Source organism: Pezoporus wallicus, unplaced genomic scaffold (genome assembly GCF_028554395.1).
Source record: "Pezoporus wallicus isolate ANWC-B61680 ecotype Strahan unplaced genomic scaffold, APGP_CSIRO_Pwel_v1 contig_448, whole genome shotgun sequence".
In the NCBI taxonomy this organism is placed as follows: domain Eukaryota; kingdom Metazoa; phylum Chordata; class Aves; order Psittaciformes; family Psittacidae; genus Pezoporus; species Pezoporus wallicus.
The window spans coordinates 193,734-219,199 of record NW_026636279.1 but is presented as its reverse complement, the minus strand read 5'-3'; the positions used below and the strand labels follow the sequence as shown (position 1 = coordinate 219,199).

Here is a 25,466-nt window from a genome sequence, read left to right as displayed (position 1 = left end):
TGTCAAGAACAAATCATGTCAACGCGACCCAATTTCCTTCTGTGTGAAGAGAGTCCTCTTTGCAGTCAGTATCTTGCTTTTTTTTTGGAAGACTTTTGACTCTGTTTTTCAGGACAGTCTGAAAACAAAGCATAGGCATTGTGATGTAGGTGAAAATACTGTGTGGTAGGTGCATTTCTTCAGCACTGGAAAGCTGTCCATTTCTGAGCTTGGGATGTCAAGAAAGTTGAGGAGCAAATTCAGAAAGCCCAAACAGGAAGAATGACCCAGAACAGAGTGTGGTCTGCATAGCATCAGCTGTGAGGAGAATGTGGAATTAATGGGCATATTTGGCCCAGAAGGAGAAGACCAAAGGGGAGGGCAAAATAAGTCTCCTTGTGCATAAAATACTTCTGAAAGTAAGAAATTATTTGTTCTTCATGTTCAGGATATAGACAACAAGAAGCAATGGGCTTACATTGAAGGGAGAAAGATTGAGGTTAGGTAATAAATTAAAACCAAAATCTCCTGATACAGCATGTGAAATCACTGGAGTAGATTGTCTGAGAAAGGTCCTCAGAGATCTTTCAGGAAGGTGCAATGAGATGAGCTGCTGTCAGGAATGAAGTAGGCATAGCTTATCCTGCTTTGGGTAGACTGGCTGACATTTGGAGGTGCCAGGCAATTCCATACAAGTGGGAGATAGGCAAGAAAGAAGTGCGGGCGCCAAGTCAGTAAGTGTGTTGAAGTGGAGGTGGATAGACCTGCTTTCTGTTCATCATGATGCAGTGTGATCATTATGGTCCATAGCAATTTACTCACCTTTTGTGCCTCAGTTTCTTGACTGTGCACTGGGTGATTGTTGCTTCCCCTTTCTTAAGGACTGTGAGACCTCTGAGGACACATTGAGTGTGTCCCAGGCTCCCTCTGCCCAGGGCCAGCAGTGATGTATCACAGCTGTTTGGCTGCTCTGTGGTTCATAGGCCCACATATGTCAGACTGTGCCTGTGTCAGTGTCAGCTCTGGAAGGAAAAACTTCTCTGTTTCCATGCTATGTTTTTCAGAAAGTCTCAGCTGCCAAATAAATCTATCAGTTAGATTTTGTTTATTTTAAAATGGAATAATTTTAAGCAGAACATTTCCTTAGGCAATGCTCTCCATTAAAATATGCATGTGGAAAACACCATCCCAAATAGGGATTCAATTTACCTTGATTTTCATATAAGTCTTTGTGACTCCTCAAAGGTTTCTGGAATGCAGCAGTGCTGTCTGCTTTCTGCAGTGCTCCTGCTGCTCCCCTCGGCTCCCACAGCCAGCCGTGCTTCCAGGCACCAGCACTCCTCTGTGACTCCTAAGTACTGCATGGAGAGGAAAGAGTTGTGATCCCTGTTCCTAGACAGGACCTGTTTGTTTTCTCTTTTTCCTCTCTCTCCAGCAGCGGGACTAAGCAGCTCCCAAGTGCTGATGGGTGCACTGGGGCTGCCTCTGCCCTGCCAGCTTCCCTCTCTCTCCTCCAGAGCCGTCCCCTCTATGCAGAAGGGAGATGCTCTTTGCCTCATGGCTGAGCTATTTAGAAATTAGCTCATTGTGACTAATGTGAGATTTATCACAAGAAAACCAGCAAGGAAGAAAGAAATCGTGGCTATTCCTGACTCCATTTTTGAGGCAGGATGTGAATGATGAATATTCAACACCCTGGTTTCCAGCTAAAGCCTGAATCAGAGCGGGGGTAGATCAGTAAGAGACTTCGGAGATTTCGGGTGGGGCTTGTATGTGTTTTCTGACTAGAGGGAAGTGCTTCGTCCGAAGTGACCCAGCTATGAAAGGGACTTTCTTAATGCACTCCCAGTTGTATAGATGTAGATATCAGGGTTGGGTTTTTTTTTCCACAAAAACAAGAAGCAGACTCTACTTAAAATATAGATTGAAATGAAATCTTTCTAGAGGACTAGCCTGAAGGCCTTTTATTTTTTTAATGATTTTTTTTTTTTTTTAAATCCATGATGCTTACCTAACAGAGCAATTAGTGCAATGGAGCGTCCCTGATTCGAATCCGTGGTAGATTGCTATTAAAGGAGGTATTAATGGGCTGCCGAGAGCTGGGAAATTGTTGCAGAAAAGTGTGTTTATGGAGTATGGTGCTGGCAGGCAAGATTTCAATCGGATTTGACATGTTTAACATAAATGTATACTGCACAGCTCCTGCAGTTTATGAATAATTCCTACAGGCCTACTGCCTTTCTAATTACTGAAATTGAAAAAAACAGGTCAGGCACATCCTGACGGAAATCTATTACTGCCCCTCCCCCCACCACTGCTTTTTTCTGTTTTTTTTTAATGTATGGCGTTTGTTGAGCACTTAATGGCTGGGATACTGTGTGGAGCACAGTAAAGACACGGAGAGAGTGGGTTATGAGGGATGGAACAGCTCTCGACCCTGACTTCTGTGTGAAGGAGGCCTTGGAGAAAGGGTGTCTTGGTTTTGGCTGGGATAGAGTTAACATTCTTCCCAGTAGCTGATATAGTGCTGTGCTTTGGCTTTAGTCTGAGAATAATGCTGATAACACTGGTAACACTATTCTCTTGGTAAGTTAGTTGACATATTTATGCAGATGAACTGAACAGTAACTTTCACACAGATTGATAACTGGCTCAAGACCCAAAAAAAACAGGTTAATATAAAGGTTTTTCCTTGTTTTCTTGCAGCCACTTTGTAATTTAAAAAAAAAAAAAAAAAGTACTTCCCCTGGTTCTAAAGACACCATCGTAGATACCATTGCTGGAAGAAAAAGTACAGTGCTTTAGGGTACCACTTTGTAGAGGTAGGGTGATGGTGGGCACGAGATGGGATGTTCTTCTGTCTTTCCCTCTGCCCTGCACAAGTCTCTGAGCAGCAGAGAGGGAGCTGTTGCTCCTGGGGCAGGGAAACCTCCCAGCTTTGGTTCAGGCTTGTTTTTTTGGCTGTATTTGCCAGGGTGCTGTGCTACTTACATGCCAGGTCAGCTTCTGCCAGAGCCACTGCCACACATAACTGTGAGTGCCTGGGCCCCCGTCCCAGCATGCAGCATGGAAGGGACTCACTGACTCCTGCTTCCAGGTCAGAGCCGGGATGCTCAGAACCTTTAGGATTGATCCGTAACTTCATACATAGAATCACAGAATGGTTTGGGTTGGAAGGGACCTTAAAGATCATCCATTTCCAACTCCCCTGCATGGGTCGTTTTCTCTGCCCTGGTGCCCTGTCTCTTGGTTCACAGCACAGCACTGCACCAGAGCACTGCAGTGGGAGCAGCATCTCCTAGCAGGTCCCAGGCCTCTTTCAGGAGGGGTTGTTCTGCAGGGCTGTGGGGAAGGCCTGTTGTACTCATGATGACAAGGCAAGCAGTGCCTCCACGTGCCCCTTGTGCTGCCTGGCACCTTCACCATGGGGTTTTCTAAGTGCTTTGTGTTTGTACATAGCATGGCAGAAAAGTCTGGTAGTGGCTGGGGCTTGTAATACGAATATTTAATTGTAACTCAATTGTTCATACTCACTGCAGGCTGAAGGTATGACACAGCATTAGAAAAACAAATTATTTGACTGTTTTCAGGGCCACATCTCTGAAAGGTGGTGAAAAAGGCCTGGGTACAAAAGTGTGCTTGCAAGTCTCTGTGTATTTACTTCTGCCTATCATGTGATCGTGTTATTTATCAAATACAGAGTTGAAAAAATACTGTAGAGCAAGAGGCAATATACAGGCCTGTTAGTATGGCTACAACATCTTATTAGAACGAATGGTACCTTCAGGGAATAGGGAATGTAAACAATGTTTTAGAATGAAACCATATATTTCAAGACACGGGATAACAAACGGGCAGCACTGCAGCAGTGCCTGGGTGCCCTTTCGGGGAGGCTTGATCAGGGCTCCGAGTAGTCACTGTGGTCTCTCGGTGGCATCACCTTCTTGCTCTGTTAATACAAATTGTGTGTTTCTGCGGGATAGCAACTGTCTGCCAGGGAGGCTGGCACTGAACTTTGTACGCCCTTGTCCTGGGCTCCTAAGCTGCTGTTGATGGAACTGCACGGGGAGTTCTGACCTTGCCCATCACACGGGTGAGGGCTGTGTGTGCCTGAAAGCAGACAAAACGGGACGCTTCAGTCGCAGAATTCAGAAGGAGAGCCACAGCCCTTGGAGGATGCTCCTCCGTGAGATCCATGCAGCAGGACGGCTTCCATTGGGGTATTTCCAGCCACAGCACTCTGCAAGGCAAGTTGGGCTGGTCCATGGGCTTGCGGTGCTGGGTAATTGCTCCAAGAAAACATCAGGGGAGGTTGAGGAGGGAGGCACCACCAAATATGGAATTTTGCTTTCCGTCAGGCACTGAAAGCACAGTTCCCTGGTCCCACAGAAACTTTTTCCCAGGCTGGCTGCTGAACTTGGTAGGAAGGAGTTTGTCAGCAGGCTGCGGGCAGGGAGGGTGGTGTTTCTTAAATCAATGGAGATAGCAGAAACCCTGCTGTAAATTTCTAGGGCAAGTGGCAAGCTGGTTTACGGAATGCAGAGAGATGAGAACCTCTGGCTTACGGAAAGCAGCATGAATTAATAATCATTTAATTGGCTTTTCCATTATGTTGCTGGGTTGGGAGATGGAAGTTTAGATGAAGGGGCTGTCAGTGGTACTTTAGCTAAAAGAACCTGATGGTTGGGAGGTGGGGTGGCAACTCCCTTCCCACCAGGATGGAGAGCAGGCAGCTTTGGGGTCTTTTGCCGGTTTTGCCTCTGGACCTAGCAAAAGAAAGGATCCCCACTTCCAAGGGAGCATCCCATCCCACCTCTGAAATAACGCCCAGAGGATTTCTCCTCCTCTGAAAAGCAGAAGTTTGCTGAGGTAGAGTGAGAAGACAACCAGGTCTCCAAGCAGTGCTGTGGCAGGGCAGTGCCTGCAGCAGCACCGTCTGATTGCACTTGGCTTTCGGGTACATTTATTGAGAAATGCAGATTTTTCTCTAAGGTCAGCAAATCTGAACTAAATCCATTTAAAGAGTCAAAACAGTAAAAATACTGGTACATAGTTGTACATCATACTTTAAACCCTGATCCCTTTTATTTTCTGCAAGGCCTGGACCTCTAAGCCTGATGCTGGATATGGTTAGGGTGCAGACACTGGGCTCCACCTTCCCTGGTGCTGAGCTGCCAGTCAGCACCGAGGCTCCTTTGACATTATCAGCCAAGGACATTCTGTCCCGTCCCCTCGGTGCAGATGAAGGACCTGGCTGCTGGGAGCTGGGAGTGCCGTGCAGTGTGCCCTCTTTTCTGCAGGCAGAAGAGTTCTGAATTCCTATGATCTGTGACATGGACTGAATGTGTCACTTTGTGGGTGGCTGTTTATCAGTGATAAACTTCGGTCTCGGTGTTAGAATTCCCACTTGAGCTGTCAAATAAAAAAAAAAAAATGCTTAGAACAAATATTCCACATACGTTTCTCAGAACTCTGCAACAGAGCAGTTATTCTGGGGTCTGGACAATCATTAACAATTCTGAGTTTGAAAGATTAAAGTTATGGGTTGGATCAAGTGCATTTAATAAAACTGGGCACTCTGGAGATGGTAAGTAAAGGAAAATTTTCATTACTTTTACTTTACCCTAATTCTAAGCAGGCTACTTTCCAGTAGAAAGGAAATAAGGAAATGCCCTGTTGTGACTCCAGGGGTTACAGCTAGTGTCCAGTAGCTACGGGACCACTCACACCACACAGGGCTCTGTGTGTTAAGGGTGTTTTAAGGCAGGGTATTCCTCCGCCTGCCACAGTGCTGGCTCCGGTCGTGGCCTCTACCTCCCCAAACCCACCCGGAGGAACTGCTTTCCTCAGCAGAGGAGCAGCACGGGCAGGTCCGCAGTGCTTCCAAGTTTCTTTTGCTCCAGCCACATTTTATTAGTAGGAAGCAATGAAGGCCAGCTTTGGTCCTGCAGGACCAAAAGTCATCTGTAATGACTTTCCAGTCCTGAACCCCAGGGAGGGTGTGGGGTTCAAGTAGTGGGTTGTTCGGAGAAGCAGCCTATCATTCTGTGTTGGTGTCCATAAGCTGGCCCACCACAGATGTGTTCTACGCAATGAAACTCTCCGTTTGGACGTTTTTGTGGTGTGGGAAGCACGGAGGTCTCCTGTGGGTTTGGAGTCAGGTACAGCCTAGAACTTTACATGGTGCTTCGAGGCTCGGAATCAGCCAGGGCTGAAACAGCTGGCACATGGCAGGGCAACACTGCAGGGAAGGAAATCGCCTCTAAGTAGGCTTTGGCAAGGCCAAGTCTACCAGGAGACAGTCAGTAGTACCAAGCTCCTCTAATCCCTGCCTCCCTCTGGCAGTATTGTTATCTTTTGCAATACCTATTTTCCATCTCCTGGAAGTTACGTTGCCTCGATTTAGCTGAACACTTAGAGTTAGGGTCTGGCAGGGAAGGTGGTTAGAAATGAGGAGTTCTTCCTGTGATGTGGTGCCTTTTGAAATACAGCTTCTGCCAGTGGATGGAGGGTTTGAGAAGGAAGCAGTTTGCCTGTATCTTACTCTGGCAGCATCTTCTGAAACACAGAGCGGATACCAGTGGGTTCACAAAGAGAAGAAGAGAGAAGAGGAAGACTATGGGGGGACTGGTCTAAGAATGCTACAATGCCTTGTTAATCGGCAGCCGATCCATCATATTAAATATCCAGCTGTCATATATTACCTTTCAAGTGAAAATGAATAACTCCCATTAAGGGCGAAATGGGTTTGAAGTCGATTCGAGACAGATTAAAGTACTGTTATGAATGTGTGTTCAGGGAGGAGGAGACGGGGGCTGTGTATAATATACTTGTCCTTACAGTTTTTAAATAATAGATGTCCCACAAATTTATGTACTGCAGGCTGCCAGGGTTCGGGGGAGGAGTAAAGGTCAGGGATGTGCTTCTCAGAGCGCCACAACCTGCCAAGGGCTTTGCTGTTGACTTCTGTGCTCATTTGCCTTTTGTGTTTTGGTGAAACAAAATCCCTTCAGCTTGTTACAGTGTGAGGATGTCCCAGTCCCACCCCAGCACTGGCTGTAGGCTGGGTCTCTGCCACCATGGTTTTGGTGGGACCTTCAGTTGTGTGCCGTTCCCTGGCCATGTGCCGCTGCTTCCAGCACAGACCACATCTCACTTGGATTGACGGCCACAGCTTCCAGCCACCTCCAAGGCAAACATATTATAGAGTGTTCATATGCAAAGCATTCAGTGAGCTAGGAGTATGAGTTCTGCTTTGTCAAGTCAGTCCAACTGCTTGTGGAGCTGACATGTTGGCCTTCACATACAGCCCAGTATTTGTGAGTCTGATGTGAATGCAGAACATGACTTTCCATGGATGGCAACACCTAACAAGTTGTAAGCAGCCCACAGAAATAGCTGAGATTTCTCTGCTTCTAACTATAAATTACACAGCTCCCTTTCTATGAAAGATAGTCAAGAATTAATTTATTTTGGCCAGGCATGCTTTGTAGGATGTATGTTAGTCTACATCCTCCTCCAAGTCTTTGGTATGTGTTTGAAGCAACAACAGCAGAGTAAATGAAGTACTGTCTTTGTCCAACTTCAGCCTCTTTGGGGATGTCCTGATATAAATCTTGTTTTGTTGCAGCGACAGCCAGCCAGGCAGAGAAGGAGCTGACAGAGTCTCCAGCATCCTCTAAACGAATATCGTTTCCCAGCAGCTCTGAGTCGCCTCATTCCTTTAAATGGTCAAAAACTTCAGAGGAGACCAAATCAGAGCAGGTAAGGAAGAAGAGCCCAGCTTTTTGAGCATCTACAATCAGGTAATTTGTTTCATATGTGCCAAAAGCAAAGAATATAATAGGAGAAGGAGGATGAAAGGCGATAACTGGTGGTAGGAGAAGGCATCAAATTATTAAAGTCTAGCTGTAAGGAAAGAGGAAAGCAGCAGCTGTGTCAAGTGCGTGATTCATTTGTCTTGCTCTGCAGATGTATCAGTGTCCATATTGCAAGTACAGTAACACAGACGTGAATCGGCTGCGGGTGCACACCATGACCCAGCACTCGGTGCAGCCCATGCTCCGCTGCCCGCTCTGCCAGGACATGCTGAACAACAAGATCCATTTGCAGCTGCACCTCACCCATCTGCACAGTGTGTCGCCTGACTGTGTTGAGAAGCTCATCATGACGGTAAGTGCTGCATAGTCAAGCATGTCTACTGCCTTCCTAGGACAGATGAAGAATAAAGGGGTGGCCTGACCTGCACGGGCTGACTTTGCTGTAGTGGGCAGCTCCTTCATCTGTCAGGACCCTGTCAATCTAGGTTTTTTTCCATCCCTCTGTGTTTTGTCACAGAGACTATTTTGTCCATCCTTGAGCACTGTGGAAACTGGCAGTGTTTCAGTGTTGAGTAATTTCACTGTGAAGAGATTAGAATAAATATGATTTCCTTTAACTACTGAGGTCATTGCATGGGATCACATTTTGCACAGAAGCTTCTGGGATATGCAGTAGCTGATGTGCTGCGCTGCTCCTGCTGCAGAGGGAAAGTGCTTGTGTGTTGGGCACTTCCCAAGAATGGCAGCGAGGGTGATTAAGGTAACATTACAGGAAATTAGATTCCAGGTTTCTGCCTGAAATATGATTTTAAGAACCAATAGAGTAACTTCCCTTAGTAGTTTCATCTCATGGAGGGGAGGTAGTCCTATTGTGCAGCCTGTGTTCTACACTTCATTCACTTAATGAAGATCATTGTTACAGCTGTGTGAGATGAGCCGGGTATGTGAGGAGTTGCTCCATCCAATATTACCATGGGTTTGTGGTGTAACAATTCCCTTTCAGGGTAAGCTGAACAAGCAAGGGATACACTGCCATTGGCCCAGGGGAACTGGAACCTTAAGGGACTTTTGAATACTAGACCTACTGTTTCAAGTGCTGTTTTTAAAATGTTTGTAAATGCCTGGTTTGAACTCAGAATCTAAGTATAGGCATTTAAAATTCTCTGGAGTAGGAAGTTAGCCACTGAAGTGTGGAGTGAAAGTTCCCTAAAGTGATCTGTCTTCATGTAGAGCTCAAAACTTGTAACAACCCTTCTTCCGGAGCTGTTTTGTCAAACAACCTTGTGTTTCTGTATGGGTTGTTGATAACTATTGCTTGTGGCACTTCCAATGGGCAGCAGAAGGTTCGGATGGCAGATCATGGTTCAGCGCAAGTATGTTTGCACCAGGCTCTTCTTGTGCCCTGCCTCCTTGTTTTGGCACCTAGCATGGGAATACTTCTCCAACACTGTCTCCTAGGAATTGAAATTCATCTGACTTGAGAGCTAGTGCTTGGTTAGAAGTAGCAAATTAACAGTGCAGTGTTCAAGTTCTCATTTTTGAGACCTGGGTTTGTGCTCTGGCTTCAAACACTGTCACTGACCCAGCATCCCTCTCTGCTGCTGGTGTACACGTGGAGCCACTGGACCTCTTCTGTGGACTAGTGCATGCTGTCGTGGTGCCGAAGTGCTTGTAACGGGTTACTGCACTCTCCAGCACTCAGGCACTCACTTCCGTAGATAACATTCTGAGTCCCAGAACATTTCTTTCATTAATTCCCTTTTCATATGTTTCACATGAGTGCGCCTTTCCATTTGCTTGTCTCAGTTCAAGATACAGGTAGAATTGAAAAGACATATTTTCAAAAACCCTTCTAAATTCACAAATGGAATGTATTGTAAGATTTTTGTGCTGTTATTTGTTTGGTATAATCTTCGAGGCAAGATTGTGTTTGCCTTTAAGAACCTGTCAGCAAGTATATAAAATAAGTGTTTATTTTATATAAAAAAGTGGTTTCTTTCTTTGCACCCTGTTTCTTGTTTTCCCCCTTCTTTGCCAGTTCCCGACAGTGGAGGTGAATAACACCATGTCTGTCGTAGTACTAGTGTTCTTTATCAACTCCCCTCCTGTGACATCATCTGAGCAAGCATATGCAGCATTGCCCAGCATTTCTTACAGTTCTCTTATCTTTTCTTTCTATTACTCTCCCAGTTCTTCTGCGGCTCCTTCTCAAATGCCTTTATGCTTTTTATCTGCCTGCTTTACTTTCCCAGCTCCCTGTCCTCTCACTGTCCTGCCCTCTGTCTGGGCCCTGCTGAGGTGTCCTGCACCCTGTGGGCTGCAGGGGCTGGTGGTGACCACCTCTTGACTGAGCACTCCCAACCAACCGTGAGAACCGAACATGCCCCAGGTAGATGCCACATCATACAACCCATTAAAAAACCCAGGCTGACAGGCCCCAGCAAATACAGGGAGTATACGGAAGTAACAAAATACAGGAAGATGGGGAAGAAGAGCACCAGCAGATCACTAAGTCTGTGAACTGGCCATGCCCACAGGCTTGAGCAGGGCACAGCTCAACTCAGCCCACCACTCATGTATCTGGATCAAGGAGCTGTCCCAGCACAACGACCTCAGTCTCTGCAATCTGCATCCCATTTGATTCATGGTGCTTAGTCTGTAAATATCTTCTGAGGACTTGAACAAATCTTACTAGCTTCTAACAAAATTGATGGAAGACATCTTGGCCTTTTAAGAGCAGTGGACAGAAACTGAGCCCATTTCTTAGGCCAGCAAGTGTAACCAGTTTCCTAAGGGTGTGTGTTACTCTGGTGTGAAATGGTGTGTCTCTGAGCTGGGCTGTTGGCAGAACACAGTCTGGGACGGGTGCAATTGGGCTGATCCATCTTCTCTGCCTAAGCGCTCTGTGTCCTGCAGGATGCAGGGCAAGCACTCATTAGGAGCTGGGGACACTCCGCAGAGGATGTGTCCAACGTAGCTGTAGTTCTGTGGAGGACAGTCCTAATAGGTGAGCCATCTACTGAGCTGGAGCAGAGCCTCATTCCGCTGCTGTGGAGCACAGGACTTCGCTGAGAACTGTAGAGTCTGGCTTAGCCATGAAGATCATCCTCCTGCTCGTTCCTGTTTTTCCACCTGGCCGTTGCCACTGGCCCTGGGCAGCTGTTCTCTTTGGTACCTAGAAATATATATGCGGAGGAAGATTGCTTTTCTTGCTTCAAGTCAAATAGCATGTAGGTTGAGAAGGTGGTTCTTTTTTGCATTAAATGACAAATATTTTGAAATCACTATGGCTTCATGAAGTCATGTGGCAAAATGAAAGGTTCCTAATTTGCTCATTTTAGTTGAGATTCCTGTCTCAGTCTGACATGTGAATTGGGTCTTGGTGCCACCATGAGGGAATTGCAGTCCAGTAAATGGGAGCCAGGTCCCTTTCGACACAGCATCTTTGCGCTGGGTGTTTGGAGGAGGCTCCAGTTAATAATACCTTATCAGACGCCTTTCAGGAACCTGCAGTGTCTAATATGTCTGTTGCCATAGTAACGCTGCTTGCTTATGCTCAGCATCCCAGAGCTGGCTGTTCCAGGCTCCATCCTTTCGTATCAGCAAGCAGCCAGGCTGGCTGTCCCATGGGATGCCAAGTCCTCCCCGCTGGCCCGACTGCTGGGACTGGGGCTGCAGAGAGTGGTGAGCCACATGAAATGCTCCCAGGTGGCGTGGAGCCCCGGGTGCACCATGGGTCAGGGGCTCCCAACACCCTCCATTTCCTGCAGCTTCCCTTCCGTGGGGCTGGTGAATGGAGGTGGTCAAGTTCATTTCATGTGGCATTGTAGCCACTCCAAGTGGGTGTAATCGCTATCTTTCCACATAACAGCCTTTTGGCTAATCTGGGGCCTGCACCGCTTCAGCAGAGAGCCCCTTAATGAGGGTGAAGTGCAGTTCGTCGGCACAGTCGATTGACAAGACTGATGGGCTTGAGCCAGGAGAAGGGAGAGCTTCCCAGGAGCCTCCGGGAGCGGGGAGCTCTCCCTCCTCCCACAGCCAGCTTTATCCTTCTGCACATTCCTCTCCCATCATTTCTGTTGTCAGTTTTCTCTTCCTTGGCTTAGGACATATTCCCAGTGTTTCAGCCATCTTTCCGTCTTTTTCTGCTCTCCCTTGGCCTTAAGAGTAATTCTTGCCAGTCTCTGCCATCCTTACTTCTTCCTCTTGCCATCTGTACATTTTTTCCCTCTTTCCTATTGTCTTTTCTTACTGCTCTCTCCCTTCTGCTGTCATTCAATTTTTCTCTCTCCCTCCTTCTCACCCCCTCTCACTCCCCCCTTTCCCTCTCAGTCTCTGTCTCATTCTCCATCTAGGATGAAGGTAATGAAAATAATCGGGCTTCATTAATTCTGAGCCCTGTGAGATGATAGCCATTTGGAGCCATGTTTGCCAATTAGATGGTCTAAATTAGAAGTGACCTTGGTATACTGCCATCGCTTTGCTTCTCTGAGTCTAATGAAGCTTTTCACTCCAGCACCCTCTCTCTCTCTTTGTAATGGAAATTACCTCCTTTGTCTGGTTCGGGAACCTTGCATTGCATGTGTGTTTCCCCCTGGTTGCATGGACATAGGGATAGTAATGTACCTCCTCAGACCCCTTTGAGAGATTTGCTTTTCAAAGCTGCATGATATCAGTAGCGTGGGGCATTTCCAGAGGAACTGCATAGACTGTCCACACCTTTGGTCACTCAGTGCAGAGGAAGGTCAGAGCAGGCAGATCGAGTGCACAGGGGGAGCTGGCTATTCACCCTGTACAAGATTAATTCACTGAACGTGCCAGGAATATCCTTGTGTCACGCCGCCAGGGCCAGCACAGGAGGGGGTTCAACTCAGAGCCTCCAGCCAATGCTGATAACAGTTCTGCAGTTCATCATCTTAAAGATCTGGTAGAGTCAGGAGTGGCAGGAGCCACACATGTCACTGCTGTAGGTTGTCTCAGGTGAGGAGTGGACCTGAAGGTTGTTCTCCAGACTGGTGACAGGTCTGTAGGTGTAAGGACATGTGTGATCTGCTGGGGTCCTTGTGGGGAAGGGGAGCCGGGGACATGGCATGTCCGCCCTTGGATGTTTTGTACAGTCAGTCAGTGGACCACATTGTGTATAGAAATGGCCACCAAATTGGGGTGCCCATGTGTGTCACTGAATCTTGTCATCATAAAGGAATTTTGTCTCCTTAAGGGGATCTGAATTCCATAGAAAAGGAGGGTCCTTGGAAACAGAGAGGCTTTTCTCAATAACTTCCCATCTAGGGCAGGTAATCGGCTTCTCTGTGGTCTGCTCTAGAGGGAGGTTGCCTAGCCAGCATCCCCATCTCCAGTACAGACCAAGGGGAGATGTTTCAAAGTGGGGCACAGGAGGGACTGCCAATCTCTGGCACAGACTTCCCCCTCCTTTGCTCTTTTCACTGCAAAGGGGATACAGTTTAATTTTAGAGCAAAACGAGTGTGTGCAGGAGGAGGAAAAGAAGGCAGTCACATTTGTTGAACTTGCATCTGTAGGGCTGTTTTTTTAATAACAATTCACAGTGATTGACACGTTGCCGTTGGGAAACCGCGTTGAAGAGACACTGAAACAGGGGGATGGAGAATGCCAGCATTTCATGCCAGGTGTTGTCTGCTCAGGTGAGAGGGAGGTAGAGATCACTGAACAACCGCATGCACTGACACATGCTGTGCTCAAGATAAAGACGTTCCCCTCTATCACCAGAACAGTTAATGCCATTTAAATACATGTGAAGTAGAAAATGCTATGTTGTAGAACACTGCTCCCTGTTTATCTGCTGGTGGCCGTGGTCTACTAAACCTTCCTGTCCCCTGGTACTCACAGCATTTGTTTATATTAAAAACAGCCACGATGTGCAAGACATTTTCTGCACGTACAAGGAAATGGTGTATCCGTGGATGGGTTTGAAGTGTAAAAGGACAAACGGTTCAAAATAGGCAGTCTAGAATCCACTGTAAATGTAGAACGATTGAGATGTGCGGCAGCCTCTTGTCACTGTTCCTATTTGTGCTATGTGCTTAAGGGTGGTTGTGGGGATAAAGACACAGAGTCGTTCTGCCCTAAACAATGGCATAGAACGGGCAGCACTTTGAGGAGAAGCCTGAATGGTGCTTAGCGGATAGAGGACTGACGTGATCTAGTTGCTGAAGCAAGACCAGTGCCTTGTTTTCAAGGTTTCACAGAGGGCCAGCTCTCTGTGGCTGGCTGGACTGCCTGCAGTTGCCCTACATCCATATCCAGAATTTCTAGTTTCCTGTACTTTTTTTCAAAGGCTTTTCTCTGTTTGCCTTTGGGGATTTTGTGCCTGTAGCAATTCGGGGCACCACAGCCTCTTTTCTTCTTCCCACCTTTTTTTTTTCCCCCTTTTTTATTGTGGAGGGAGGGGTAGAAGTAGGGTGGGAACTGTGGCTATGGAGATGCAGGTAGATAAAGGTAATTACTTAAACACATATAGGGCAGGACTTACTGGTTTGGAGCCCCAGATTAAGATGCAGAGGAGCATGTGAGGTTGATGATTATATTTCGGGGAGAGTTAATTGACGGAAGGTGAAGGCAGACAAAGAACCGCTGCTTACTGCCTTCTTGAATCCCAATCAGGAATTATGATTAAAGACACGGCGAGACAACAGAGGCCTGATGAATTGGTGTCTTTTTTTTTTCTTTTTTGCCGTCATTCACACTTGATTGACTTCAACCTTTCAAGTGCAAAAGTCTCTCTTTTCCATTATTATTCATAGCCATCTGAGTTTTTCTAATTAAAGTGTATGAAAACAATTACTGATCCATCGTACTGAGTGTGGTAGTGGGGATGGCTGCCTTACTGTAATACGTATAAAAAGCCCACAGTTTCTATAATGATGTGCAGCTGAGGTGTTAGATAATTTTATTCTTTTTCTACTCTGTTGGGGTTTTTTTTAATTTCTCCTGATTTATTTTTTGTAATTCCTAAAGATCCTAGGAAAGCGCTCTCCCTGCTGATAAAGCTGAGAGGGACGTCTCCCTCTCGCCTTCCCCCCTCTACGTCCTGCTTGTCCCCCTCCTCCGAGCCCTGCTACCAGGAATTAACTGGTGACCTTTCACGTCTTCCAACCCACCACCCACAGCCCTCAGATGCTCCCGCTTAGAGCAAAAGGTGGAATGAACATGGTGTGCTCAGCTTCCCTCCCAGTGATTTATCAGGGTCAGCTGCTCTTCCTGCAGGCACCAGTGAGACCTAGTGCTCACCCCTGTGCACCAGTTGCCCCAGTAAAGAGGGGAGCTCAGCACCCCTCCCCATCAGGGGTCAGATGCCTGCAACCCCTCTACACCAACATCTGTGTCTGAGGTTTTTCATGGACTGGTTTTGCTTCCGTTCGCTTAATGAAGCCAAGTCTGTGTTTGCTTGGATTTGACACGTGTATAGATAAGGAAGATTTCATGTCCTGCACATAGGTTTACCTTCAGCTTCACCACAGATTTGCTAATACCTCATTTGGTTCAGTCCGAGCCTTGTGGTCCTTGACTTTGCAGAAAGCAAGGTAAACGATGTGCAGGTAACAGCTTCACTCTCTTCTGTAGTCCAAGGTTCAAATGCCCTCTGACAGAAGGATGGAGTGATGTGTTTTGCTAGCATACATACCCATTTAGGAAGGTTTATTTATGCCTTACTTCCCCAGCAGCCAGAGGCTGGGAGCCGAAGCACCACAAGCATTGCAACTCAGTGTTGGTTCCTGTTCCTTCAAGTACCACAGCCCTGGTGAAAGGACAGTGCTCCCTGAGCATCAGTGGGGTGAGGCATGCAGCCACTCCAAGCTGTAGAGATGTCTTCACTTGCCACTGGCATCTAACCAGTGCTGACAGACCTGCACTGGAATACAGCGCAGATGGTGATGGTGGCGTGGGTCTGTCTGTGCAGTTGCTGCTCTGGGAGAAGGGCTGTGGGCAGCTTTTCAGGTGGTGCCAGGTACTGGTCTGGATGTTCAGAAGGTTACATACTGTCTTGTGTCCAGTGCCAGCCATGTGCAAATTGCTGGTGAGGTATTTTGTATGTTCTGTGTGTGACTGGGTACACCCAAAGAAACAGTTTTCCAGAAGAAGATGAGCATGTGCATTTGACTCTTTCAAAGAGCATCTCCAGTTGAAGCACTCTCCAGCTCTTTGAAACTGTTGATGTTCAAGCACTGTGCTGGTTACGGTGGTGCAGGTTATAGACAAACACCTGAAGAGAGGTGAAGGGAGCACATCAGTCAGAGCAAGGAACGGGTTACCAAAAGCTTTGCAGTTTGCAGACAATTTGCTTTCTTTTTAGTCTTTTCTTATTCATCCTTTCCTTTGTCACCTCTCTCCTTATTTGTACTTTTCTTTCTCATGCCCCTCCTTTTCCTGCATGGATACACTTTGAAAACAGTGCTGCAATGCTCCCTAGTTCAAGATTACAGTGTACTTTACGAGGTATGATTTAATTAGGGGCCTTATTATGTTTTCAGCAGCTTAAGGTGGGCCTTTCAACTTATCTACCTAATTGGTTGCACAAGAAGTTTCACAGCCCATGACAAAACATTGTCAGTGATCAAAGTCTGAATTCTACATAAAGGAAAAATATTAATAATAAGATTATTCTTCAAGTGTGCACTGCTAATTATGTCCAGAATGTAACTGTAGAAACACTTTTGACTGATGGGAGCTTTGTCTAATAAATGTGAGTCTTCAGTGAGCCATGAAAAGTGACGCCTCTGACTTTACAATTGTGGTGTCTAATTTTGCCACTGAAGATGTGTAAAATATTTTCCTGTGTTTCTCTTCTCCCCACATCCTTTCTTCCCTTTCTCCAGGTGACAACACCTGAGGTGATGATGCCTAGCAGTATGTTTCTCCCAGCAGCCACTCCAGAAAAAGATGGGAACTCCGCTGCGGAGGAGCTGGGGAAGCAGCATGGTGAGTGCTGGTCACTGAGGTCCATGAGTGCCACCACTCCCTCAGCTTCCATCACCTGATCAGGGGTTGTATCTGGGGACGCCTTCACATGGATGAACTTCATATGCCCAGCTGTCTCCTGAAAACCGCAGTGGGACAGTTCCCAGCAGGGCCGTCTCCCTTCATCTGTGCCACAAACAGTCTGGTGCCCCAGGAGTTCCCATGGCAGGGCAGCTCAGAGCTGAGGAACACAGGTCACCAGTGTGGCCATTCATATAGAAGTGGTGTTGAATCCTTGCAAAGGAAGGACCAGATGTGAGTGGTGAAGAGCAGAGGTGGTGGAGGGCTGAGGGGATCCAAATAGAAATGCCAAAGGTGTCAGCTGCTGGCTGGAGACTGTGCTGCTGTATCTGCTGTACCTGCTCCGCTGCCATCACAGCTCAGTACAGTCTCTGGGCATACTGTCTGAGGAGCTTTGAACTGCTGAAGTCCTTCTCCAGCCAAATCTCAGCCTTTTTCATTGCCATGCTGCGTTATGTAAGCATGGCTGTAAATCCATGCCTATTTAGTCCTGGCTTTGTTGTGTGATATGAGAGCATCCCAAGAACATAGCTCTGCATGGGGAGAAGAGTCTGGTGTCGGACTTGGCAGGGGAGCAGTGCCTGTCTTCCTTCTGTGCCCTCCTGGAAGGTCTGTAAGGAATCAGGGAATGAACACGGTGTCATTTCCTTTCAGACAGACAGCTCTGAGGCAGTGATGCTGGTGAGGCAGCACTGGCACATCCAGGGTAGTTAATGCTGTCCTGGGCAAGGGGATCTTTTTTTGGCCTCTACCTATATCAGAGTTTTCTCCAGCAGGACTGTGCTCTTAGAGCCTGGGTAAGTGGCAGTGCACTGAGTGGTTGTTCCTTCTTCTCCCATCTTCCCTCAGACAGCACATTTTGAGCTGCTGCCAGAAGGACCCACATTTCATTCCTCTTGTTTCTAGCTTTGGAAGTTCCAAGACCCAAATACTGCATTCAGTCTGATGAACTTTCTTATTGGAAAATAGGCAGAACATCAAAGCAAAACAGCAAACATGCACAGGTGGCTGAATGTCCTTCACTTAAAAGGAAGCATTAAAGGTGATAAATTCACTAAGAAAATGTGTGTGTGTGTGAACAATTTCCACATATTCATAGTGGGCGAAGCAAAGTAAATTGTGTAGGTTTATGCAATGGGCCATGATGATGATAATGGGCTGTTATTAAAATAAATGAATGAAGATAGAGAAGTGTTAGAAATACCTATCGTATTGCAGAGAAAAAACATGGACTTATTAAGGACAAAAAGAGGGCATTGATCTGCCCCTCTGTGCTGGTGTAATTGTCAGGTTTGCTCTCGTTCTGTTTTCACAGAGATCCCTGAGGACTCAGGAAAGGGTCTTCTGCCATTGGACAGCACAGAGCACACCGGAGATCCCAAGCCGGTTCTGGCCGATCCAAGCTCTGCCAGGGAGGACTCCAGCTTCCTCTGTTGGAAGAAAGGCTGCAACCAGGTGTTCAAGAGCTCGGCAGCCCTGCAGACACACTTCAATGAGGTCCATGCAAAGCGGCCTCAGCTGCCGGTGTCCGATCGCCACGTCTACAAGTACCGCTGTAACCAGTGCAGCCTGGCTTTCAAAACCATTGAGAAGCTGCAGCTTCATTCCCAGTACCATGTCATCCGGGCAGCCACCATGTGCTGCCTCTGCCAACGCAGCTTCCGAACCTTCCAGGCCCTGAAGAAGCACCTGGAAACCAGCCATCTGGAGCTGAGTGAGGCTGACATTCAGCAGCTCTATGGTGGTCTCTTGGTCAATGGAGACCTCCTTGCGATGGGTGATCCTTCGCTTGCAGAAGACCACACTATCATAGTTGAGGAAGATAAGGAGGAGGAGAGCGACTTGGAAGATAAGCAGAGTCCAACAGGTAGTGATTCAGGGTCAGTGCAAGAGGACTCTGGCTCAGAACCAAAAAGGGCCTTACCCTTCAGAAAGGGCCCTAACTTCACTATGGAGAAATTCCTAGATCCGTCTCGCCCATACAAGTGCACAGTCTGCAAGGAGTCTTTCACACAAAAGAACATTCTCCTGGTCCATTACAATTCAGTTTCTCACCTGCATAAACTGAAAAGAGCCCTCCAAGAGTCTGCTACAGGGCAGCCTGAACCGACCAGCAGCCCAGACAACAAGCCTTTTAAGTGTAACACCTGCAACGTGGCCTACAGTCAGAGCTCAACCTTGGAGATCCATATGAGGTCTGTCCTGCACCAAACCAAGGCTCGCGCTGCCAAACTGGAAGCAGCTGGGGGCAGCGGCAGCAGTAATGGAGCTGGCAGCAGCAGTAGCAGCAGTCTTTCTTTGGGTTCATCCACACCAAGTCCAGTGAACGCTACCAACAGTAATACTTTTACAGCCACCAACACAAGTAATTCGGGCCCAGTTCCCATTCCCAGCCTGCTCAACCAGGTAGCCAGTGACAACATGGGAATTCCTACATTAGGTAACCCTGTAAGCGCTAGTAGCTCCTCTGCTTCGGAGCCCAAAGAGGTAAACCGAAAGAAGTTGGCAGACATGATTGCATCGAGGCAGCAGCAGCAGCAGCAGCAGCAGCAGCAGCAAGCTCAAACCCTGGCCCAGGCCCAGGCCCAAGTCCAGGCCCATCTGCAACAAGAACTGCAGCAGCAGGCTGCTCTTCTGCAGTCCCAGCTCTTCAACCCAGCACTTTTGCCGCACTTTCCAATGACCACTGAGACCCTTCTGCAGCTTCAGCAGCAGCAGCATCTTTTGTTTCCTTTCTACATCCCTAGTGCCGAGTTCCAGCTCAATCCAGAAGTTAGTTTGCCTGTCACCAGTGGTGCGCTGACATTGACTGGTACAGGTCAGAGTTTGCTGGAGGACCTGAAGGCTCAAGTTCAGATCCCTCAGCAGAGCCATCCACAGCTCTTACAGCAGCAGCAAGGCCAGCTCTCCTTGTCACAACCTCACTCCGTCCTTATACAGAAGAGCCAGCACCCTGAGAAGAAGAATAAATCCATACTGAAGGAGAAAGAAAAAGAAACCCCAAGGGAAAGGGAAAGTGCAGAGAGGGGAGACAGTAGTGTAGCATCTAAAGAGTCTCTACCTGATAACTTAAAGCCCAAAGAAAAGAAGGACTTTGTACCAGGCAGTAGTTCAGAGCCTTCCTTACTGCCGCCACGCATTGCCTCTGATGCAAGAGGGAATGCCACAAAAGCCTTGCTGGAAAACTTTGGCTTTGAGCTTGTCATTCAGTATAATGAGAACAAGCAGAAGGTGCAGAAGAAAAATGGGAAGACAGAGCAAGGTGAGAACTTGGAAAAGCTCGAGTGTGACACATGTGGCAAGTTCTTTTCAAACATCCTCATCCTGAAGAGCCACCAAGAGCATGTTCACCAACATTACTTTCCCTTCAAGCAGTTAGAGAGATTTGCCAAACAATACAGAGAACACTATGACAAACTGTACCCACTGCGGCCTCAGACCCCAGAGCCACCACCACCACCTCCTCCGCCACCACCTCCACTTCCTCCAGCACCTCCTCAGCCGGCTTCAACTCCTACCATCCCTACGTCTGCCCCACCGATTACCTCTCCTACGATCGCACCAGCCCAGACATCTGTGCCGCTCACCCAGCTCTCCATGCCAATGGAGCTCCCCATCTTTTCACCACTGATGATGCAAACCATGCCACTACAGACGTTACCTGCGCAGCTGCCACCCCAGCTGGGTCCTGTAGACCCTCTGCCTGCCGACTTGGCCCAGTTGTACCAGCATCAGCTCAACCCTAGCCTTCTCCAGCAGCAGCAGAACAAGAGGCCACGGACGCGAATCACCGACGACCAACTCCGAGTCCTTCGGCAGTATTTCGATATTAACAATTCCCCGAGTGAGGAACAGATCAAAGAGATGGCGGACAAATCTGGACTGCCCCAGAAAGTGATCAAGCACTGGTTCAGAAACACTCTTTTCAAAGAACGCCAGCGCAACAAGGATTCCCCATACAATTTCAGTAATCCTCCCATTACCAGCCTAGAAGAACTGAAGATAGACTCACGGCCTCCTTCTCCAGAACCTCAAAAGCAGGAGTACTGGGGAAGCAAGCGGTCCTCCCGGACACGCTTTACTGACTACCAGCTCAGAGTCCTGCAGGACTTCTTTGATGCCAATGCTTATCCAAAGGATGATGAATTTGAGCAGCTTTCTAACTTGCTGAACCTCCCAACACGTGTTATAGTGGTGTGGTTTCAGAATGCCCGTCAGAAGGCTAGGAAAAACTATGAGAATCAGGGAGAAGGCAAAGATGGGGAACGACGGGAGCTTACAAATGACAGGTATATTAGAACAAGCAACTTGAACTACCAGTGCAAAAAGTGCAGTCTCGTATTTCAGCGCATTTTTGATCTCATTAAACACCAGAAAAAGCTTTGTTACAAAGACGAGGATGAGGATGGACAGGATGATAGCCAGAATGAAGACTCTATGGATGCAATGGAGCTCTTAACTCCAACCAGTTCCTCCTGCAGCACACCAATGCCCTCACAAGCTTACAGCACACCTACATCTTCAGCCAATGCAACCTCCTCAGCTTTTCTGCAGCTCACAGCAGAGGCAGATGATTCCTCCACCTATAGTTCTAAAGTAGAAGCTACAGAAGAGAAACCAAAGCAGCCTGAACCTCCAAGTACACAGCAAAACCAAACTCAAGAGAAGCAAGTGCAACCAAAGCAAGAGTCTCAACAGCAACAGGACCAAGGAGAACAAAAGACAAGTTCAGCACACCAAAAGATTTCACAGTTATCCTCCCCTTCTTCATTGCAACAGCCACCTCCCCCTCCTCAGCCCCCTCAGTGCTCCTTGTCACAGTCAAGCCCAAGTCCATCTCAGCTCTCGCATCTCTCCCTCAAACCCATTCATACATCCACCCCTCAACAGCTGGCAAACCTACCTCCTCAGCTAATCCCATACCAGTGTGACCAGTGTAAGCTGGCATTTCCTTCATTTGAGCATTGGCAGGAGCATCAGCAACTTCATTTTCTGAGCGCACAGAACCAGTTTATCCACCCCCCATTCCTGGACAGAACCCTGGATATGCCGTTCATGCTTTTTGATCCCAGTAATCCACTACTTGCAAGCCAGCTGCTATCTGGGGCATTACCACAAATTCCAGCAAGCTCAGCCACTTCACCATCAACTCCAACATCCACAATGAACACACTGAAGAGAAAGCTGGAAGAAAAGGCCAGTGCAAGTCCTGGAGAAAATGACAGTGGGACTGGAGGAGAAGAACCACAAAGGGATAAACGTCTAAGGACTACGATTACCCCAGAGCAGCTGGAAATTCTTTATCAGAAATACTTGCTCGACTCCAACCCAACGCGGAAAATGTTGGATCACATTGCTCATGAAGTGGGCTTGAAGAAACGCGTGGTTCAAGTTTGGTTTCAGAACACGCGTGCACGGGAAAGGAAGGGGCAGTTCAGAGCCGTAGGGCCTGCCCAAGCCCATAGACGGTGTCCCTTCTGCCGAGCTCTCTTTAAAGCAAAGACAGCTCTGGAAGCTCATATCCGATCCCGTCACTGGCATGAGGCCAAGAGAGCTGGGTACAACTTGACATTGTCTGCTATGCTCTTGGATTGTGATGGGGGACTGCAAATGAAGGGAGATATCTTTGATGGAGGAAGCTTTTCCCACATGCCACCAACAAGCAGTGATGGACATACTGTTCCTCTCTCCCCAGTGAACAAGAGCATGGAACTGTCACCTCGAACTCTGCTGAGTCCATCCTCCATTAAGGTTGAAGGGATGGAAGACTTTGAGAGTCCCTCCATGTCCTCAGTCAATCTGAGCTTTGACCAAACAAAGCTGGACAATGATGACTGCTCTTCTGTCAACACTGCAATCACAGACACTACAACAGGAGATGAAGGGAATGCAGACAATGATAGTGCCACAGGGATTGCAACCGAAACCAAATCAACATCGGGACCCAGTGAAGGTCTCACAAAAGCTGCCATGATAGCAATGTCTGAATATGAAGATCGTCTGTCTTCTGGCCTGGTCAGCCCAGCTCCCAGCTTTTACAGCAAGGAGTATGATAATGAAGGTACTGTGGACTATAGTGAAACATCCAGCCTTGCAGACCCCTGCTCACCCAACCCTGGTGCAAGTGGTTCAGCCAGCAAGTCTGGAGAGAGTGGTGATCGGCCTGGGCAGAAACGCTTTCGCACTCAGATGACTAATCTCCAGCTAAAAGTTCTTAAGTCATGCTTTAATGACTACAGGACACCTACCATGCTGGAGTGTGAGGTCCTGGGCAATGACATTGGACTGCCAAAGAGAGTTGTTCAGGTCTGGTTCCAGAATGCTAGAGCAAAGGAGAAGAAGTCCAAACTCAGCATGGCCAAGCATTTTGGTATAAACCAAACAAGTTACGAGGGACCCAAAACAGAGTGCACTTTGTGTGGCATCAAGTACAGCGCTCGACTGTCTGTACGTGACCATATCTTCTCTCAACAGCATATCTCCAAAGTTAAAGAAACCATTGGAAGCCAGTTGGATAAGGAAAAGGAGTATTTTGACCCAGCTACTGTACGTCAGTTGATGGCTCAACAGGAGCTGGACCGGATCAAAAAAGCCAATGAGGTTCTTGGTCTGGCAGCTCAACAGCAGGGCATGTTTGATAACACCCCTCTGCAAGCTCTTAACCTTCCTGCTGCATACCCAGCACTACAGGGCATCCCTCCAGTCTTACTCCCAGGCCTCAACAGCCCATCCTTACCAGGCTTCACTCCATCCAACACAGGTGGGTATGGATATTATCACACTGCTCAGAGACACAGCTTAACTTGACACATCTTTAGCACAAGCAGACGTTCTCTTGAGGAATGGCTGATACCTGGCCCTTTAGTGGAGTAGATTTGACATCAAATGAGCAATAGGTATTTTATCTTTTAATTCCTGAATTTGGGTTTTCTAGCCAAGTCTGAAATAGAACAAGATGTAGACATTTTGTATATCTCTTTTTCCTTAGCACAGACTAAAAATGCTGAAGCACCTTTGAAAAAATGAAGAATAAAGGATTTATCAAATGGAACACGAAAAGGGCTAATGTGCTGAATGCATTGTTCATTATACCTTTCATTTTGCTATTAAATTCAGTTTATGTAGTGCCATCCCAAATTTCCACTAACTGTGAACTGTTTCTAGGCAAAAGTGTGATGTGCCTGGTAGCACTGGTGACAGACTCCTGGAGCATCTTAATGTAATATCCTTATGGTGACCTCCAGGACTAATCCCAGTGCAGCCGTGGGTTGGTTTCTGAGTCATGGCTGGATAAAACCTGAAAGTACCTTCTTAACAAACAGGGGTGTAGTCATGGGTCATATCTACTTTGTATTTTAGTAACATTTTTTCAACAATACTTCATAAAAATAAAATTTGTCAGAGTCCTTTGGGTGGCCTAATCCCAGATAATGGACTTTGTTTTTTTGAGGATGTACCTTTTCTGTGTACCTGGTGAATACGTGGAGTGTGTAAGATTTGTCGCAAACACTGGTGGTGGAAGATACTGCTCACTAGACTAGCAGTGGCCTAGAAAACATGATCCAAGAGCCTTGTTTACCGCCTGCTACATCGATGGCATCCCAGGGACATGCCTGTGTCTGAATTCCACTTGTAACAGTAATTGGTGTTCTCTCTGAGGCTTACTTTCACTTGGAAGACTTCCCCGTTACTTCTGATGATCCTTTTTCAAGTTAACTTTCACCAGGGCTGATTTACATTTACAGAGATATACCAAGAACTGAGTCCAGTGTCTTGTCTCCAGAACAGGCTTAGTCTGTCTCGGGTTGGAAAGCCTGTGGCACCATAACGCCTGGTGCAGTTACACCAGATGCCACTGTGCATCCTTGTTTTCTGCTCTGCAGCTGTACAGGTCTGCCTTTAATAGAAATAATAATGGTACAAGAGTTCTCAAGAACAAGGGTTCTCCAGGTTCGGAAACAGGAGGAAAGGTATTGGTGGCTTCAAGAGAAACACCTGGTTTAAGAATGGAAATCGAGGACATGATTTTAACAGTCTCTGATACAGATGTGGGACTGAGCTGACTTTTATCAAAAAGTAAAAAGTCTGATTAACATTCCTTTTTGTTCTTTTTTTGCTTGATAAAGCAGCCTGTCTTTGCATATTCTTAAAAATCATGTTTGCTGAAATGATAACTTTCTCTTATTGTACTGAACTGATTGGCTAATGATGAGTTGTAATCCATAGTGTGTAGCCTAAATAGGATCTGAGCATCTTCCTGGCTCCTTAATCGGAAACTCAGTCTCCTAAAAGACTTTCTTACGCTTTTATTCAGCAGCCTGACTCTGAAGTTCCTTTTTCAACAGATTGAAAAAGTCAGTGCAGATGTTGCCAGGTAACATGGTTGTATCATGTTAATAAAATAGCCATCTTCTTTTGTCATCCAGGAGGTAAATCTTCAGATAAGCAAATCAAAGACTTAGACAAAAGGATAGTAGCCAGTGTGAGCAGCTACATGGAGCTTGAGCAGCTCATCTGGCATTCACAGCAGGACTGGCTACTGAGCTGCTCACTGTAAATCACATCACTACCACCTGAAGTGTGTCTGTGGTGTAACACACTTCAGGTGTAACACCCTAAACAGAGCACCAGAAACCCATGAGTCAAAACGG

The 25,466-nt window shown here is 47.1% G+C and overlaps 1 protein-coding gene across 1 annotated transcript in view; it reads left to right on the top strand.

The window, feature by feature from the left end:
• Positions 1-25,466, top strand: part of ZFHX3 (zinc finger homeobox 3) — a 153,615-nt gene that overhangs the window by 124,130 nt on the left and 4,019 nt on the right. Inside the window, 4 exon segments of the mRNA XM_057399909.1 lie at positions 7,610-7,743; positions 7,951-8,151; positions 16,653-16,755; positions 18,131-23,575. Coding sequence (XP_057255892.1) covers positions 7,610-7,743; positions 7,951-8,151; positions 16,653-16,755; positions 18,131-23,575 — 5,883 coding nt within the window.